Below are 20,441 nucleotides of genomic sequence, written 5' to 3'. Positions count from 1 at the left end.
AGCTGATAGAAAGCAGTTGGAACCTATCCTGCATTACTTGGTTAACTAAGTAATTGCATCAGGAGAGCATACAAATACCATGTTAAAACTGAAAATACAGTTTTTAACCATATATTTGACTTGCCGTGCAAAAAATTTGCATACTGTTGATTAGTGCGATGTATACACTATGCACAAAGTGATTTATGTAAACTAAAGCAAATTTCAAATTTGAATATTGAATTTACATTTCAGAATTCCCTTGCAGATACTGAAACATTTGAAAATACAAGTGTAATATTCCCTGAAAATATTTTCAGTAAAGCACAAGTCTTAACAGAAAGTGATTACTAAAGGCAGAAACACAGCTGAACTGAAAATGACTTTCAAATTTACAGACTATTTGTCCCCACTGTTTGCTCACCTCTAGTGTTTATATCCTTTCAAACAGTTGTAGGTGGTTTTCACGTTCCCTTCTTAGTCATCACTTAGCCAAGCTTCACATATTTAGTTCTTTTGATCTTCCCTCATAAAAACAATCCCTCCAGCTCTGCTATCATTTTTGTTGTTCTTCTCTTACTACCTTCCAAGTTTCCTCTGCATTATTTTGCTGCTAGTGCCCCGAGCTGAACATCTCACCAGAGCACCCCTCAGTTCCTGCTGGTGTCCTGCCTGCACACAGCACAATCCAGCCTCATACAAAGGCCAACGTCTGCAGCCTGCCTACTCTGCTCCCTTGGCCTGTCATGCCACATTGCCACCACAAATGAGACTTGTCTGTCACTACCATTCCCCCAGACTCTCTCACTCACTTTTCACCAGTGTTCCACTTACCTGATGGGAGCATTTCCCCTCGTGTAGGTTTACAGTCAGAAAGAAAAGCCCTGGGCTGAAACCATGCTTATGGATGTTTCAGGTTGCTGAAAACCCTGTAGTTACTTACTGCATGCATAAAACCTGACCACTTAAAAGCAAGGAAACATCTACCTAGTGACACCAGAAGCCAAATAGTAATGTGATGTACAGTGGCAGAGCTCATTTGCTTTCACTGTACCAGTTTACACCAGCTGAGAAGCTATTTCCATAAGTCTTGGATTGCCCATATCACAAACAATCACAGTCAGAAAAAGACAAAGAAGGGTATATTTCACTGCAGCAGCTGTTACTCTGATGTATGAAGCCTCTTTACCTTGATTTCATAATGTAAGCATTTACATTGTAGGGATACAGCTATACTGAATGTACAAGCAATTCAGTATACCTGCCAATTGGTGCAGGAGTTCTTTGGTAAAGCACTTACCATTGCATTCTTGATAATCAAATTCTTATTTAACAGAAGAGGAATAAAACTCATGGTAAAATTATGCATGGACAGGCCACCTCTATTTGAGACTGATGAATGGGCCTCATTACGACACTCATTCACAGGGTCTGATTTTCACTAGCCTAAATATCCTTGCAAAGGGGGATGAAAGAAAGTGGCCTTCTCATGGCATGATAGCAGACAGGGCAAGGGGACATGTAGGAAAAAATAATCAAATGTTCTAAAATCCTGAAAGACAGAAGAAAGCCCATTCTCTCTTAGAATGATTCTATTGTGCCCTTAGCAACACACTACTGGTTCTGTCCTCATGTAAAACTCACTCTCTTTCAGAGCCCAACTTCCTTGAAGTAACTGCATTCTTAATATTCATTCCTGTGTAAAGCCAGGAATTATGAACATAAAAACACCCAAACCAGGACTTCTTCCCCAAATTCTTCCTGAAGCAACACAACCACGTTCTGCCACATAGAGTATGGGCAAACCCCAAAGGCTTTTGGAGCGTATCAATTTTTTTTCTCTCGTGGATTTAAGTGTAAGATTTTGTATTTTAAATTGCCAATGAATTACATACCTTCCTGCCCTCTGCAGAAGCATAGATTTTCCCTTAATTTGACACAAATATGTGCTAGATTCACAGAGCATAAAACTAAATTGTCCTTGCCTATTTATTTCCTTTAGGAGTTTAACTTTTACAAATTCAATTGTAGAAAAACAAAGTCCCTCTACTTAATGCATCTCTGTTGCAGAAAGCAGAGATCTTACCATCCTTCTCAGCTGAGCCACATTTGTCCTGCCTCCTCTCTTGTGTTAACACATGTGTTTGTGCAGCTCCGATTGAGGAGCTGCTCTGGGTTAAAAATTCCAAAAGGCTGGCTTAATTCAAACTGACCACATGCAGGATTATTGGCAGTCCAGCTGAACACAAATACCTGTACATGGCATGTGACTTGCAGCAGTTGGGAAAGTTGTGAAACCATTAGCAATGTCAAAGGGTTTCTTAAAAGCATTCATATATGGGGTATTTTTCTTGGAAAACGTCCCCATTTGTGTAGATAAATGATGACATGGTTGGGACAGAATGAGATTGAAAGACATAAGTTACTGAACTGAAAGCAGGGTGCTGTCAAACTAATACCTGCTTGAAACAAAACCTGTCCAATGACAGATCTGAGAAGCATAATAAATTTAATTCCAAGAATAGGCTAAGGGTTGACCTGATCTAATTGTAAGTGGGGGGAAAATTAATTGTGGAAAGTTCTTTAATCTAGCTTTAAAAGAATATAAGACAAGATTATTCTTGGTATCCGAAACCAGACAAATATCACTTAGCTGTAAAGACATTTTTAAACAGCCAGAGCTAGCCATTGGGACCACTTGTCATGAGGCATGCTGGTTATTCTTCACAATGTCTCTAAATCAAGGTTGTATGTCTCTCTAGAAGATGTTGATATTGAGAAACTGCCCAGACAAGTGCAGGAGTTGCTAGGTGGATTTTAGATTTTAATGGAGTTAGGGCTAAAACATGAGTAGTATGGGTGTGCCTTAAAATCTGTTGAGAGTCCTCGTGGTTCTCTAAGGGTTGTAGAAAGCAAGACCAGCATTCCAAGACAGCTTCTGCTTTGCCTAAGCTGTTCACTAAGCATTTGAGCTGTTTGTCCAGTACTTGTCTGTCCCCAATAAGCTTCAATTGAGACAAGTCATACATGGCTCTCCTAAGGCAATTTCTTATACATTATAGTAATCCTGCTATGAAAAATTGCACATTTTTGCCAGAGGACATATGCTTTATCTACCAGAAAATATAAAGCATACACAAAGAAAGGCTAAAGGCAAATGCTGTGCAGTGCACAAATCTTTAACAGGAGAAGTGGTCAGTTAAATTTGTCCATGTCTTGAATTCAATAATCTTTGTGTTGGTTAGAGGTGAAAAAAATGAGATTTAATCTTATTTTAAATATCTTTTACTGTTTTGAAATTTAGTTCAAGCTTCATAGAGCAAGTTGCCAATGAGAACAAATACTATAAATTCATCACATAATGGTTATAAAAGGGTGAAGAGATCTGCTTGTCAATCAGTCAAGCCCAATACGTTTGACTTGTATCCAGGTTTGCCTACACTACTACAGTACTCATTTTCAGTGTGGGTGCACTGAAGTCCAGCTGAGAGCTCTGCTGTAACACGAGCTCATAAACAAGAGAGGAAAAACTGTTCTTCCAGTTTCTCATATATTCTGACTAACCAAACATGACTCTAGTTTGAACAGATAAAACAAATCCATCATTTCATTCAGGGTCTTTCATAGTATTGGGGCTAACACTGTTCTATTACTCTCCATTGCATGGTCATTTATTACTTTATTGGCTACCAAAGGCTTCTCAAAGGCCCACACTATTGTTCTCCAACTCCCTCTGATTTGCGTCATTGCAGGGTGTGTTCAAAAACTGATCACCTGTTCCCTCTGCAACATCTCTCAAAAATCAACCTGGCTTTCCTACTACAACTTACTGCCCCTTGGCTCTCAGCAAGAAAAAACTATATTGCCTTTTATCTAAAGGAATCACACCAGCCTTCTTATCCTTCTGGATTCTATCTTTTCATAAGGATGACCCAGGAAAAATTATATCCACCTCATCAGGAAAGGCAAAGAATTTAGAAAAAGATATTTTACATTTATTGAATATTTTTTAGAGTTTTGTTTACTCTAACATGAAACTATTCAATACTCTGGCTGAATTCAGTGAGGTGTCTTTTGAAATCACTTTCTGAAACAACTCACTGTAGGAGCAAAAGTCCTTGATGATACTGTTAATTTTTAGGAAGACCAAGTCATACTTAATCAACTGAAAAGCTACACTAGCACAGCTTGGGGAAAGAGAAGACAGCAATCATCAAAGTAATTTGTGGTCTCAGTTTCAAGTACCTGACTGAAGAAGCAGCCCCTGAATCCTGGCAGATGCAGACTTCCCTTACAGAGCTCCAGTGAGGCACCGACGAGGGCTGCAGCAAGGCTGGCCTAGACCACAGGGGCAGGACTTGCCAGGTGGCAGCCTCTTGAAAAAGTCCTTGTCCAGCCTTGAAAGAGAATGTCCTCCTACACACAAAAAACTGCTACCTTTGACTGGCCTTGAAGACAGGTTTAAAACAGAGAAAGGAGTCACTAAACTCAAAGAGTAAAACATTCTTAATAGAACCACAATAAAGATTTTACAGCCGTTCCAGAGACTGATGCAAGGTTGTAGCAGGGGGCAAAAAACAACCCCATAGGGTCTACTGGAGGCAAAGAGCATTTAGAGACAGGACTTAAATCCAAAAAGTATCAAAGAGTGTAAACAGTGAGGAAGGAACTGGGCAACATGAGAGAGAACTAGGGAGAAGAAAAAAATTAGAAAATTGTTTCAACTGTATAACTATGAAAATTTCTCTTGTAGTAGAAGGAATTTACCTGCACAACTGTCATCCCAGAAGTGAACAGAGGTTTGCTTATGCAAGCAAAGCAAACCAAACCAATGAAAACAAAAGAAATGGAATTACCCAAGAAGATTTTCCACCTCTGACTGTTGTGATCTCATAACCTGGAATATTTGGTAAACTTAGGAGATTTGTAGCTACTATCACAAAACATACACAGAAAACAGGACCAACAACTCCCCACCAAATCAGTGGTATGTTACTGTTAAGAAACAGTTTTCTATGCTCAGAAGAGGTTTTGGGCTTCCCCTTCAAGGGACGTTTAAGTATGGAACTTTCTTTCTTCCCTAATGATAGGAGAAGGAAGTGAAGGAGGTCAGAGTCCTATAGATCTCTGTGCACTCCCTATGGTCTAGTTTAGGAGACTTAAAAGGATTCAGATTAACTGCGTGGCTTTGTTGATTAGACACAGAGAGGAAAATGACCCTATGTGGTAAGTGTTTCCAGGACAGCTGCTCCGTTGGTGAAACACTGCTGCATTCCAGAAATAAACTCCTACAGTCAAATTAGCAGCTCAAGTCCTCTCCACAGAAATCTGCCTTTACTAAAGTTGCAGCGTTTCCCAGATGAATGGGAAACCAGCAGCATAAATTCCTGCTTAGCTCTGCTTTTAAATAGAAAATGATACAAAAAGATGTTTGTACAATATCAAATCATTCTTCATAGTCACATAATTGCCCCACATTATTGATGGGCTCCAAAAAAAAAAAAAAAAAAAAAAAAAAGGAAGTTTGGAACATTTCTGGGCGGGTTGGAGAGCTGGAGAGCTAAACCTAGCATGATTCCCCAACACTTCAGGCCTGTCCCAAGTTTTCCAGGTTTGAGGGCTTATCAAGACTTCAGTGTGAAAGATTTTGGGTTGATTCCCCTGCACGTCAGTATCTACCAGTGCAAAGTACTGAAATATGCAAAAGATTACATTCTATGTGAAGCAGGATGGGAAGCACTGCTGACCCTTGCCTGGCCTCTTCTAGCTCCCAAAAATGCATAGCTGTCCTCTCACCGCAGAGGTGAATTCTGGCCCACGAAAGTAAATGTGCTCAGAAGCCTGAAGTCATTTCACATCTTACTGAAAACATACAGCAGCAAAATTACATGAGACTACATGAGCTTCCAAGCTTACACAAGTTTACAATTACAAATTTACATATGGCAGCATTGGTAAAGGCCCAAGAAATCCTGGGGGAAAAAAAAAGCCAAAACACCAAAGCACAGTTTTCAGCAAATAAGAGAGCACATCTTCAGTACTCTGGGCTCTTCTTGTACAGGATTGTACAAGAAGCATGCTCCACCATATAACCACTGAGTGCAAGATGTTTGTGGTCCTTCTTCTTTCTCACACTGTACTCTCATCTTAAAAGCAAAATATCTTCTTCTCCAATTTCCTCCTCTGTCAGGTAAAACCTGGGAAGGTGTTCCCATGTGCTGCACTGCAGAAAGAAGGTATAGAGGGCATATCACTCCCTCTCTCTCACAGATGGGAAATCGAAGCCAGAAGCCATTGAGAAAGTTACAAGGAACGAGTACCAGCAAGACAAGGGCCCTGCTGGCTGTTCTACTGCAGTGACCATTTGCTTCAAGAAGCCTTCACCAGCTGATGATACAGCAATGCAAAGCTCCTCTGCCTCAACACGCCACCAAACCAAAACCCACCAGGTGACTAAGCCTTCTGCAGCATTACAGAGCAAAGGATGTGATACACAGAAACAAACTCCCAGCTGCTGCATAATGTGGCCTTAAACATAAAAACCTGACAGTGTCCTCTAACCCACTGCCTCTTTCCCTTTGGGCCTAACTTCTGCCCTGAAAACGTTACCTCAAGAACCATGCAGTCAGTGGGAAGGAGCACAGTACCATACAGAAAGGGTAAATTCAGGAAGTATCATTTCTGCTCAGCTGAGTCTTGCTCCATGGCAGCAATCTTCTCTTCACTACTACTTTTAAATTGGCATAGCTTTTCTATCCTAGGGACTTCAGCAGCTTTAGAAACGCTACCTACAGCAGGAGAAAAGCATTCAGGGAAAGCAAGATTGGATATCCCAAAATGTAAATTCTACATATCTGTAACAGAGTATCATGTAAGCAACTGCAAAAAGTGACAACACTGAATTCAGTTGCAAGAAAAGTTATTAGCAGAGCTACACAGGTCAACTTAAGACTTTGTCCCCTAGTCTACCTCTGATATCAAACACTAATATGTACTCAGGGAAAGACTATAAGAAAGGAGAGTTTTTCCCCTGTTTTTTACCTTGTTGAACCTTTGCAGACCTCATAATCAGTATGTTGGCAGCCTGTGGCTTAGGCAGTTCCCTCTGGACCATAACATGTACTTGGCCAATATTGAGTCCACATGTCCAGTAAACGCTTTTATGGGGATATCTTTTTGAATCCATCCATAACTTTGCCACTGAACGACACAGAAAAAAACCCAAGACTAATTTTATGTGATACGGTATTTTACTTGTTTTATTTAAAGCACTTCTTTACAAAGAGAAAGATGACTCCCTCATTGACAAAAGTAAGGAAAAGACTCATGAATGTAAAGATACTGAGAACATGTGGCAGAGCTCTCTTCTCAGCTAAGAAAGTGGAGGTGCTAATTTTGCAAAGCAAAGAATTAGACAAGTGTTACATAAGAAAATAGAGGCCTATGCTCTTTTTGGTACCTTTTTGTTAAGTCTGTATCAAGCAAAGTCACCTGTACTCCCAAGAAGCCACACTTTCAGCAGTATTTTACCACAAATTCCCATCTCAGATGCCCTCATCTTTCCTCTAGCCACAGACTTCCTGACTCACTCTACCCCTAGTAGTCTCTTGTTCTGAATCAAATTGGAAGCTCTTTCAAACAGAACCTGTCTCATGGCTAAATGCACCAGCCCCAGCTGTAGGGAATCTATCATGATACAAACAATAGCAAAACAGAAGCAACATCCAAAGCTGCCAGTAGAACTCATCACTATAGTCTGAGAGCTAGTTAAGAAGAAGTAGAACAGTCACAGCATGAGATTTATTAAGTAGTAGATAATAATTTTAAATTACATAACATATGATGTTGCATACTATATTAAATTCATTATTTTGAGCCTTGAATGTTCAGCTACTGATCAAGTCCCAAAAGAAACATAATTATATATTTTACTATGCATTGGTGGTTATTAATATCATCTCTCTTTTTTTAAAGACTATAGCTGGCATTACTTTTTAGTTGTTCCCTGAAATCTTGTGGTATAGACACTTTTCTTCTTTAAAAAAAAACCTGCAATTTTTCTCATCATCTCGTTTCACATGGTTGAGATGTAAAGTCAAACATCAAGTGCTGCAATAAAGTTGTTGGCAACATCAAAGAGGATGAAGTATAGAAATGATATGTAGGGTAATTAAATGGCTCTGTATTTTATTTGCATATCACTATATACAAACTGGCCTGACTCAACAAAGAAACATTTCACAACAGCTTTTTGGCCCTCCTAACTTTGTGCAAGATTTTGCAATGTGCTCCAAGTGGCCCCAAGATTTGGAGCCACTTCTGACCTTGCTATGGAGAGCTCCTCAAAACACAATACATCCAAGAAGAGAAATGGTTCAGAGCCTGTTGAAGTACAAAGCAGAGACAAAAGGATATAGGGAGCATCATGAGCAATCTGCTCACTTATTCCACAGGTGGGAGTCCAAAATTGTAGTAACCAGCAGTGGGGTCCAGCTAACAGTGTGAGCCAGCCCAGGTCATCAGCTGCTTGTGACCAGTGCCTCAGGGGCAACAGTGCAAGGGCTTCCCCAGCCCACTGTGCTACCAGACAACTGAGAGCCCAGACACAGTCAGGGCCTCCACTTCTCACAGGCCCATGGTTGTAGAAGCACCCAACAGATGCTCAGAGCTGACATTCTGCCGAGCTGTGCTCCTTGAACAAGTTTTGTGCACGCACAGGGGTGGTGTAGCTGAGTGATGGGAAGCACTGCTCCTCCAGCAGCCCCTGCAGCAGGTGGGTGTTTCTCCTTCTGCTGCCCTGAGGCCAGAAAGAAATACCTGACTTCTCAGGGCAATACCTGACTTGCTTCAGTGCAAAGGAGGTGGGATGTTTCATCATCCACTTCCCATCAGCCCACACAAGTGGGCTGGCTCCTGGCTAGGAGCTGGCATTGGGATCACAGGATAAAAAGCACTTGGACCACCCTGGTTCAACAAGCTGGTCAAGCAAGACCAGCTGAGTGGTAACTGCCAATTGCCCAGAAAGGTGAAGGGAAGGAAAGGAATGGGAGAGATGGATATCCTGTGACATGACAGCTTGAGACTTTGTAGAATTACAGAACAGTTTGGGTTGGAAAGGACCTTAAAGACCATCTAATCCAACCAATGCTTCAGACCAAGACACTGCCAGCAAACACTCAGCATGGCATTTCACGAGCTACCATTTGCAACCAATCTCCATTAAGCACTATAAAATACAAACATGTTCTGAGCTACCACTGCTCAGTCACCTCTCTCTGGAAGCAGACAGACAAGTGGCAAACTCAACATGTCTGGCATGGTTTTTTTCTGGAATGAGGTAGCGACAGTGCAGCTCTTCCTTTGCACTAGCCTAGGTAAACAGAGGTTGTTGCTGGTACAAAGTGCCTCAAAGTGGCAGGAACAGCATTATCACTTCAGTGCTGTTCCTGAAGGATCAATAAGCCAAGACAATCAATTCTTCTGGCTAGTCCTTATTCCCCAGGAGAAGCTGTGACTCTCATCCCCCATCATTTAACTCTTTACAAACATAGCAGCAGCCCCATTAATTCTGTCCTCCTTAAACACACATTTCCCAAACCCATGTGCCAGGAGAGATTACAGAGCTGGAACTGCTGTATCCAGGTCAACATGGTATTACCAAGAGGTATGGCCCATCACTTCAGCACAGTAGTAACATGTCTATAAATACTTGGAGCACATGGAGCATCTTCACATCTGATTTCTTTGTACAGGACAGAGAGCCCAAAGAAACTGTAGCTCTCTATCCCCAGCTACTTCTCTGTGCAGGGAGGATAAGGCAGAACAGCAGCTGACACTCGCAGAAAGGGCTGCACAGGCAGTAGATGGCATGAACAGTCATTACAGAGTCACAAGAGTAGAGCCTATTTAGAGACACACAAAAGTGAGGTTCAATCCTATGTAGCAAAAAGACACTAAGAAGAATGGGAAGAAAGCTGAGGAAGAATGGAAGAATCATGTGATATCTACAATGTGAAAAAGAGAATAGAGATTATGGGGGGCAAAACAGGCCCATACTCAAAGCCTGCAGTAACACAGAGCATTTTGCTGGGATCATGCAATTCTCCACAGAGAATTAAGAATGGGGAAGCAGCAACCCATTTAAGAGGTGGGCAAAAGACATCTCATCAGTGAAGAGGCTCACCTTGATCTGAACAGGGAGCCTGTTAGAGCTAGAATGGAAGAACAGCACCAATACAAACGCCTTTGTCTAAAGATTGGCACGAACATGCTTAAGCTGTATACAGCAGATTCCACCTAAAAAGCAGCGGGACATGAGATAGGCTCCTCAAATGTCTTTCTGAGCATTATAGAGGATGCTGATACAAGTAATCTCTTCCTAGCCAATGTTGCACTCAGAAAATCCTTGTCTCCCTCTCCCATTCAAAGATAGCATTCACCAATATTTATAACTTGAGTGTTACCACACTTTCAGTGCTACAGACTGTAGATAAAAAAAAGTATCACTGAGAAAATCCTATTCACATGAACTCTTCATCAATCTATTTGAGTTCACATTCCCAATAGGGAAAGGTTGGAACCCCCTGTACCAGGCCATGGGGACATGATGCAACAGGAAATAATTTCTTATTTAAAGGGAAGAAGTAGAAAAGATCTGCCAGTGACAATAACTGCAATTTTAAAAAGTCCAAGAAGCCTGTGGCGGTTGGCGGGGAGGGGGGAAGGTCTAAGGATGAATAAAAAAGCAAACAAAAAGAAAGGCAAGCCTGGTGGCAGACATATCCTCTTCTCACCCAGAAAGTCTCCCTCTAGGTCCTGTGAGTTTTAGGGGGATGTGAATTAAATGCCTGTTTTAGTACACAGCTACCAGTCATTTGTTCAGGCCTACTACAAAGAGGTGATCAGAGAAGACTGGGGGAAGAACTTGTGGAGTACATTTCCTGCTGATCCAGCAAACACAATTACGAAGAAAAAGAGAATCCATTCTGAGAGCAGCGTGAAACTCTTGTGAGCAGGATCATTCGCATCTCACATGGTTGGGGGAAAGGAAAGGGCAGCAACTCCTTAATGAATAAAAATAGCCACTTATGCTTCTTTCTCCTATGTGCTGGGTATATGCTCTCCAGTATCCAAACAGAAAGATTTAGTTGCAAGATTCATCCCTCCAAAAAAAGTAATTTCCCCTAAAGGTGCAGCACTTTTTCTAGAGATTTTCAAGAGTGCTGAGACTTTAAAACTGTTGTTACTTTGAAGACATAATGTCAATTAAACATTTTAAAGTTTTAGACCTGCAGTATTTCCTTCCTTGAAATTCCTCTACTATGATATTTTATAAAGTAATTGTAGCATGCAAGAACACATTAGCTTTCTTGGGAAAGTTGAAGAATGCTTTTCAGTTTCCCAGATCTTCATAAAATGTATATGTGCCAGGCAAAGCTTCACTGAAATGCAGCCACCTTCAGGGTAAACAGTAGCAAGTCATTCATAAGATTCAGCATAGCACTGGAAAGGATAAAAAGAGAAGAAGGAAGTGTATGTTGCCTGAAAGGTTGGCAGGGAAAAATCTAAGTATAAACTGGACACAGCAGAATAGTGACAGTGCAGAAGAGGAAAAGGTTGGGGCAAAAAGAAAGGAAACTGCAACGGGAAGGAGAAGGCAGGAAAAAAAAATGCTACACAGTTTTCAGCTCAGCCACAGAAAGCTTTTGTCTCAAAGTGATCTGCTGTATATTCCAATGATTAGAGGGAAAGAACACAATTAATATGTATTTCAAATGCATTTAATAAAGTACATTCTAGCTGATGGTGCTCTCCTCAGCAGGTCCAGGCACAGAGCACATAGAGAAAGGGGCCTCAGGCACTCACATCAGGTCGCAGTTTTAAATAATTTTAAAACTAGGGCAAGATGCCAAATCTTACCTCAAGGTGCTACATCCAAGACAGACATGTCAGCAAAAATGCCAAGTTTGGTGCATACAGGATGACCATTGATACACACGGCTCCAGATGAAACAGTGACTTACCTTTTTAGCCAGAATTTACCACTTTTGAGCAATAAGCCTGGAGCTTCATCTCAGCAAGGGTCACTAACACTAAACTCAGACCTAGTGTATAGGACAGCACCATTGAATGTTACACAAGAAGTTAGTCAGTCTTCTATTTCCTAGTTATGCCAAAATCAGAAAACCTTATTGGTGGCTAGTACAGAATGAATTTAAAAAACTGCAACCAAACAAACCAAAACCCCTACCAAACAACAACAACAAAGTGAAGGGGGGCAACTCTTGTTCCCAGCACAAATGCTCTTGTGTTCAAATATGCACCTATGCCTGTGATTCGCAGTTTTTCCCATGGGCGAATAAGCCACTTGGGATTTATATAGGATTGCTTTTTGCAGATCTTGGAGTTCTTTTAATGGCAGTCACATATCATTTTACAAAGAGGGAAACTGAGGAACACAGAGAACTGACTAGGCCGTGTGTCAGAAAACAACAGGTTTCCATCCCCGTTCCTTTCCAAGACCTCTTTTCAGAAGAGAGGCAGGATCATGGCACAGTCTTGATTTTGTGCAGTTCACCTGCTGCAGACAAATTTTCTGAGTCCCAGCTCAGGCAAAAAAGCTTACTGCTGGCTAGTTCACAACACACCAGCCCTCAGCAGCACAGAGGTCCTGGGCTTGCTGCAGGCAGGCAGGCCTGCTCTTTTGCAACAACAGAAAGGTCTACTCAAGCTGCCCACACATGTATGATGAACTCATCACAAAAGCAATCAGCCATTAATTTGGTCAATCATTCCTGTCGCAGCAAATACAGTTCTTCAACTAGACTATTTGATACAAGACTCCAGCTAAACTGAAGGACAGAAAAAATGCCTCAAAAGGTACCAGTCTACAGAACAGAGAGAGGACAACTAAGATATTGACCCATCCATACTTCCTTTATGTTTTTTTTTCTTTTTTAAAGAAAAGGTGACCCAAGAGTTAAGTCAAAACAAAAATAAAAAGCATTAGAAAATTAAATTGTGTCCTCCAGGCATTAATAATAAAAAGACGACCCACCCTCCAATCCTTCTCATTTAGAGGAGTATTTATTTGGAGTTTCTGTTAGGCGGCTGCATGCACTGCGTGCATCCTGCTTTACTGAAGAAGAGCCTTTTTGAAGCATCACTTGACTTTGTTTTAAATATCTTGCTACAGTTTCCATTTTAGCTCGTGAGATGATTATTTTCTCTCAAACTGAAGTTATACAGCAGTTGAAAATGCTGATGGCTTAACTGGTTTCCTTTTTTTTTTTCCCTCTCCACAGCAGCCCTGAGGGGTTTTAACTCTTTCTTGCAGCACTGAAATCCTGCTTTTGGAGTTCAATGTTTAACTCTCGCTGGGAGACTCATAAATATTCGGAGTCACTCTCTCCCTCTCTGTTTGATTAGGAAATGAGCCTTTAACTCAATGTAATCCCCAAGCCATTAACAAAAAAGCCCTCAACAGCTCCACTATTAGAATTTCACTCCTAGCCCACAGAGGATTGAATTAGATTAACATAACTACCCGCAATCTGAGTTTATTTTCTGTGCCAGATAGAAATGTGTCTTCAGGAAAGGAAAAGAAGAGAGCTGGAGAGCAAGCACAGCATAATGAAATGTAAAAATAGATGAGAAATAGATGGACAGATGTACAGGTAAAGCGATAAAAAAGGTAAGGGGGGAGAAAGCTACACAGTCTTTAATAACTGGCTGCTGGCTTTGGGGGGTTTATGCAGAAGGCCCCTCAAAACACAGAATTGTTTCTGGAAGAGTATTTTTATTCTGCTTGTGCTTACTTAATATTCTCAGGGATTTACAGTGAGGCACCTGAGCATGCTGTACTCCAGACACCTGTGCAGCAGATCTGGCACAGGTTTTATTTATAATTCCCTAGAGATGTCATACTCAGCAATGAAAGGAGAGGCGTGGAAAAGAGAATCTGCATGTCAATCACTACTTTGCAGTCAAAGAAACAAATAAACTGGGATAAAACAAAAGATGTTTGTTTGGTTTTTTTAAGGAATGAAAAAAAAATCATGCAACAGCATATGTACAGTAAGACAGTTCAGAGGTTGATAGGTGCTTAGTCCACAGAATGTGAATCATTAGTGAAGCAGAAACTAAAAAACAAACTCTTTCTGCTACATAATGCATTGGTCCTCCCTTTAACCACAGGTAATGTCCTCCCTCCAAATAAAAGTGGTCCTATAAAGCATTGCTCATTATCCCAAAGGACAGTAGGTGCTTGGTTATTTTTTTTTTTTTCCAAAGCAGTAATAACAAGATATGGCATGTAACAGGGCAAAATACTCACGTGTGGTTGAAAGAGAAGAATAAAGTACAGCAATTATGTGGACACAACTATAGAATTGTCCAAACAAATTCTTAAGACTGAACCTTTTACAGCTTTATACTTAGAGAACTTCTTTTATTTCCCGGATTTCTGCAAAAATGTATGGTAAATGGTGGGGGGGGGGGGTGTTTGCAGTAATTTCCAAGCATAGTCATGCTAATATTGGTTTTGTGTAGGGAAGAAAAAGATTTTTTTTTTTTTCAGCAATATCTCTTGGGTTTTAATTCTTAGTGGGACCTCAGACTAGCTATATGATAGATTCTTTGTCGGTTATAGAGTCAGCAATTTTAGTCCTTTAATTCCTTTCAGAAAAATCTGCTTCTTTTATTACAAAATAGCATTGCATTATTACAGAGAAGCAATAAATGTAATATCATGGCAAAACAAACAGAAAAGGACTTAAATAATTAAAATCTGTTCATTCTTAAGTAAAGCAAAAAGCTTTAATAATCAAAATGAAGCTTTGTATGATGACGGTTTTATTTGTGAGAAAAAAGGTTCACAGCAGGCAATGTGTTGTAATGATCTTTTGGGGCATTATTTGGGCATATTAATTCACCTGGTTTATCCATATTCTCCTAAAAGCCTTCCTTATATCAGAATTCTAGCTGAATGACAGAGTGTTCATATTGATGGTTAAAAGCTTGGAGAGCATTAATATGTAGTCAATATTTTTTATTCCTAGTACTTAAGCTAAATGTTCTAAGTATTATAAAATGTACATTGAAGAAATGCAAAATAAAGAACTAAAGAAGAAGCCTATTTGTCACCCTTCTACAGTCAATGGAAGAAATTTGTCTCTCAAGTATTCCTTAAAACCTGATGTTTTAACTGTGACGCTGCTCTGGTTTTATTTTTCTGTTTCTATTAGACACTTTTTCTTCCAAATTATTTTAGGTTTAGCTTCATTTTATTTGTTGTTACCTTCAAAATGGCACATTTTGGGGATAAAAAAGTTTTCTAGAACATGTATTTACTGAGAAATTTATGCTAAAAACTTGACATACTAAAATTAAAATTGTAATATTAAGATTTTTGTGGGTAGACACAGCAAGGTTACTTTCCTATGCTTAGAAATAAATATTAAGCCTAAATTTTATAAAAAGATCTAACACAAACCTCTGAAGCAAAATTATGAAACAAAAAAAACCCAACTCTTCTATTTTGACAAAAAATATTATACTAAAAGCTATTAACAAAAAAAATTATCAGAGTAATTATTTTTCTCCCTCTCTTCATATTTCTACTGAAAGCTATTAATTAAAAAAAATTGACTAATTGTTCTCCCTCTCTTCAAATTTCTGTAAACAGAAATACTCCAGAAATATATAATTGTTCAAACATTTTACATCTTGGCTGCTTTAAAGCAAACATCTTGTTGGTGATGAGAGAGTAAGCTCCTTCTTTGATTATCACTGTGCCAACTTTGCAAACACTTGCACCCCTCTTTTGTCATTGAAGATTCTTCAGTTGCTTTGGGACTTTTAAAATTAAAGAAACATCAACTGCTTAATGCTAAATGCCTTCAGTAAAAGCAAAATTTCATTGCATGTGTCTGATAACAAAAGATTTGATTACAGCTGGGGGGGTATTGTCTTTTGGGTTTTTTAATAGAGGGAAGGTTGCCACTTGGTTCACTTGGTTCTTTTAAGACAGGACTGCTAAAGTTCCCAGGTTTGCCTTTACCAGCATGGGATAAATAGCACCTGTCCTTGGTAAGCCCTTAAGCAGAGTTACGTTATACATTGACCTTTTTGGAATGCTAGCAAACCTGACTGTTTCTATTCCCAAAACAAAACTGTTCCACTCAAACTTTCATTTACTTATTTCCAGAGGAAAAAGCCACACTCAGATAGTGAAACCGCCTGATTTCTACAAAGTTCTGAACCAACTCCTCTCCTTGTGGGTCGCACTGACCTTCCTTTGACAGAGTGAAAATCAAAAAAATATTACCTTTAACTCTATCGAGATGCTGCCATAATTTTTAGACCAGATAAAAGGATGTGTGCAGAGCAATGCTTGGATTAAAAAAAAATAAATAAAAAAGAAACAAAACACAAGCCCATAAACGCAATAAAAGATAGAAGTTCGCTACTTACATGCTGCAGGCTGAGAGATGAGGCTTGAGGCTGGAGTAGAATTTCCCTTGCCCTCAGGTGTTTCTAATTGCTGATTAAATATCTTTTGGTTCTGCCTGCACCAGCCGACAGTCCCCTCTGCGTCTCTGCCTCTCTTTGTGACTAGGACACAGTACTCCAAGTCCCAACCTATAAATAGATCTCAGCTCTGTGATTGATATAACAGGCAGCTGACAAAAAAAAAAAAAAAAAAAAAAAAAAGAAAAAGAAAAAAAAAAAAAAGAAATAACCAGGTCTTAAGCAAGGCAGCAAAAGCTGGGCTTTTAACTCTGCACTGTGCCCAGGGAGGAGTCCCCCACAGTCACCCGTGGGCATCAGAAAGAGAAAGTGCAAGGCAATTACTTTCCCAGCAGCATTACAGCAACTTGAGGCATGTAAAGTGAATGAACAAAATTCACTGCACAAAGAAGGAGAGGCAAAACACAACTAGCAGACTGCATCCAGCTCTTTTGCAATTTAACAAAAATAAATTCCATTTTCAAAACAGGCTGGGAATTCTGACAGAACGAGAGAGGAGTTCAGAGCTGAGTTCTGGGGGTTGGTCCAGACATGCTTGTATTTCTGCTGCAGAACAAACCAGTGGGTAGGTTGGCAATTTAACAGCTTGGCAGTCTACTTAGGGTCTCTGCCCACAAACACTATTTGATGAGGCTGCTCCTGCAAACAAAACTGAGGGCAGTGATGGTACCTCCCTATTGACTCAGCAGAAGTTACTTAGCTCTCAAGGACCTGAACCCTCTTTTCTGCTTGAGTCCTTGGCTGCCAGGAGAAAGTGATGAGTTACAGATATCAGCAAAGCTCTCTTACAGAGGCTGAGCTGGGAGCCCACCGTCCAGAGAGCGACTTGAGAGAACACATCACAAACGCTTCTGGTCTGGTCCTTATTACCTGACACAGGGGGAATGGTCCTGGATTTTCCCATATTTAGTCCCTACAGATTCTCCTGTTAGAGCCACAGTCAGGCAAGGCCAGTAACATTTCCAGCAGGCAGCTGTTTTTCCAAGCCTTCACCAGGTCCTAGACATTCATGATCTTCAGTAGAGCCTTAGTGTCTAGGGAGCTTCATAGCAAATGGAATCAAAGGCAAGGCAGCTGATGATGAAGAGCAGTGGAAGAGTGAGGAAGAAGAGGAGAATAGTAGGCAGGGAGAGGCAAAACAGATTTCATGACACTGCTGTCTTTGGCAACATCTCCTACAATCAACCCTAGTACCACACTCACTTCTGCTGGAAAAAGCACTAGAGCAGACAGGGTACCAGACCCACCAGCCTTCCTTTCAACATATTGCAAGGCTTGCTCGAGCTGAGATGGTAAAGAAATGCTAAACTCAAAGAGCAGGATAAAATCCTCAGGCACCAAGCCCATGCTGAACTCCATGGTTCTTTGGCTCAGTGGCTAGCAGCACCTAAACTATTTAAGCTAGTTTGGGCATGTCTAGACCACACTGCAGCTGCTGCTGTTACTGGAGTAAAGAAAGTTCAACTAGAGCAGCTATCCCAAATCAAGGCAAGGACCCATCACATCAGAGCCAGGGTCTCATTCAGTTTCAGCTATTGATTATATAGGAAGATACAGTCATTTCCTCTCTTTTGGCCAAATCCTACTGCATGCTTAATTCACCTCATGCCAGTGTCCTTTGTGTCTTAGCTGGTAGGATTTAGTCAAGGAGTTTTACAAAAAACCACTGTGTTCGCTGGAGAGGGCTCTGATGAAGCACTGGGCAAAGACTCATGAGGATTAGCCATTTTCCTCAGCTGAGCTCCTGTCCTGTGTGAAGTCTGGCTTGCCACTTTAGCACAGCTGCACATCCCTCAGCTTTAAAAAACCAGAGATAACAGTACTTAACACTGTGCTTTAAAGCACTTTGATATCTACAGATGAAGACCTACAAATGAAGAGGGGGAAAAAAGTATCTGAGGCTGAGCTCCAGCATGGAAACACACCCTCAATTGCCTGCTGGATTCTGGTCCTTCACCTAGTTGAATCAGATCTCAGATCAAAAATTACCTGATAAACAATAAAAAAATTTATTTTTGCCCTCTCATTTGGGCTGGCTAGTACAAGATATTTTGGGATTTAATACTGAGAGCAGTAAAACCTTTTACACTACCCATTGCCATCAGAGGGAATTTTAGACACTCAGTACACAGAATAATCAGGCTGAGGCATGGCAGATGAAGGTCCCACAACCAAAATCCAAAAGTCACTTTTGAAAAACTCAGCTATAACTGTCAGACTGATCTTTGCTGCTATGTATCGCTGACATCTAAAATTCTTCAAATACTACTCTGTCAAGCTTTGTGTTAAATGGAAAAGCATCATCCCTGCCCCCTTACATTGTCATGGGCTAAACTGATGCTCTGGTGGGAATACCCATGATCTAGTCTAAAACACAAGAACTTTTTGGGTATGTCTCAAGCAGGTAGCTAGGAAGTTCTATTCAGTTCTTAGGTCCATGTCCAGGGTTATCTCTAGCATCCCACACCTACACAGCAGAAGTCCTGGGCATACACTAGTACCACATTCTTGCACTTTCTGCTTGAAGGGTGAAGGGAGGAGGTCTTGACAGCATGCCACAGTTAACTAGCATGAATGAACTTTGAATGGAGTCAGAATTCCTCCATCCTTCCTCTCTGCCTTTAGACAGCAGGATGTATGACTTTAATTGCACCCCAGTGTGGTACCCAGCAATCCAGAGAAGATCTGCTTCAGATAAAACTTCAAACACAACTTCCCCACCCCCTCTGCCAGCACCCTTGTGCATAAACAGCACTTGATTCCAGACTCCAGACTCAGGGCAAGGCAGGGAAAGAATCCAAGAGTGGAGGCCAGAAGACTGAATGCCCGCTCAAAACACTGCACAAAGCAAGCCAGAAGATTTCAAAAGCAGATACATTAAAACCAAAAAAATGTACTAAGATAAACATTAGTGACTTGTAGACTCTGGAAAGGCTCACCCCTTTCCTTGAGGTACCCAAGTACAAGGTATTCTTGAGGTACCCTTTACCATTGTAAAGTGCAAGTGAAGTATTTTCTACTTGTTGCTTGGGAAGGTATTTTTTAAAATGCTTCTTGCTAGGGCCCCTTTGATCATGCACCTGTATTTCAGTCTCAGATCCTCAATTATACAGTGGAGGTAAAATTTCAGAGCTTATTTTCCTTCAGACACAGAGTTTGAGTCTTACACATACAAATCTGGGCAGAATTTGCTCAGCTGCATGCAAGTTATTATAGAGGAATGCAAAATATACTTTCCTTTTAAAGAAAAAAACAAACAAAAATTCACAGATACCTTTTTTTAGATAGGGCCAAAGGAAAAACAGTTGAAGCTTGAAAATACTGGTCCAATCCATGTAATCTTCCAATTGCCTCCACCTGTACATTAAACTATACAGATAATCTTTGTCCCTTCTCCTGTGTGCCTGAAATGGTGCAAATCTGATTTACATGTTGTAAGTTTAGAGCTCAGAGTCAGTGCTGCTTTTATATCAGGAAATGCAGGTATGAACACAAGTATTAAAGACAGACTGAAAGTCAGCTTTGCAGTTTCCAAGGCTAGCCACAAACTATGAAGAATAATTATAACACACAATAAAAAGTATCTTCATCAGAGTCATGCTACTTTGAAAGAGCCTCACAAACCCAAAATTTCTAAACAGCTGTGTTAGTGCCCTGCTGGATTTAGTGAGATGTCAATGGCACAGATTTCAAACAGGGACTACTTACACCAAAAAATATGTTCTAAAAATGATTTTTTTTTTTTTTTTACATAAAGGAAATTAATGTAAAAAAACCTAAACTAACAAACCTCTTCCAAGACTGAAAATTACATGACAAGAATTAAAAGAATGAAAAAGTTTGAATAGCAACTCTCTTCTGTATGCTTGGCACATACAGTATGACTCTTAGATCTAATAGGAAGTTAAATATACTATGCATTTTGATGCAAA

The 20,441-nt window shown here is 40.3% G+C and overlaps 1 protein-coding gene across 1 annotated transcript in view; it reads right to left on the bottom strand.

The window, feature by feature from the left end:
* ESRRB (estrogen related receptor beta) overlaps positions 1–16,662 on the bottom strand; it is a 127,761-nt gene extending 111,099 nt beyond the window's left edge. The window contains exon 1 of the mRNA XM_059850038.1: positions 16,453–16,662. Within this exon, the coding sequence (XP_059706021.1) occupies positions 16,453–16,454 (2 nt within the window). The 5' untranslated portion in view covers positions 16,455–16,662. The remainder of the gene's footprint in view (positions 1–16,452) is intronic.
* Positions 16,663–20,441: the final 3,779 nt, after the last annotated feature.

The sequence above is a fragment of the Haemorhous mexicanus genome, chromosome 6 (genome assembly GCF_027477595.1).
Source record: "Haemorhous mexicanus isolate bHaeMex1 chromosome 6, bHaeMex1.pri, whole genome shotgun sequence".
Lineage (NCBI taxonomy): Eukaryota > Metazoa > Chordata > Aves > Passeriformes > Fringillidae > Haemorhous > Haemorhous mexicanus.
Note: the sequence above shows the minus strand (reverse complement) of the source record. Positions and strands in the feature narration are given on the sequence as shown.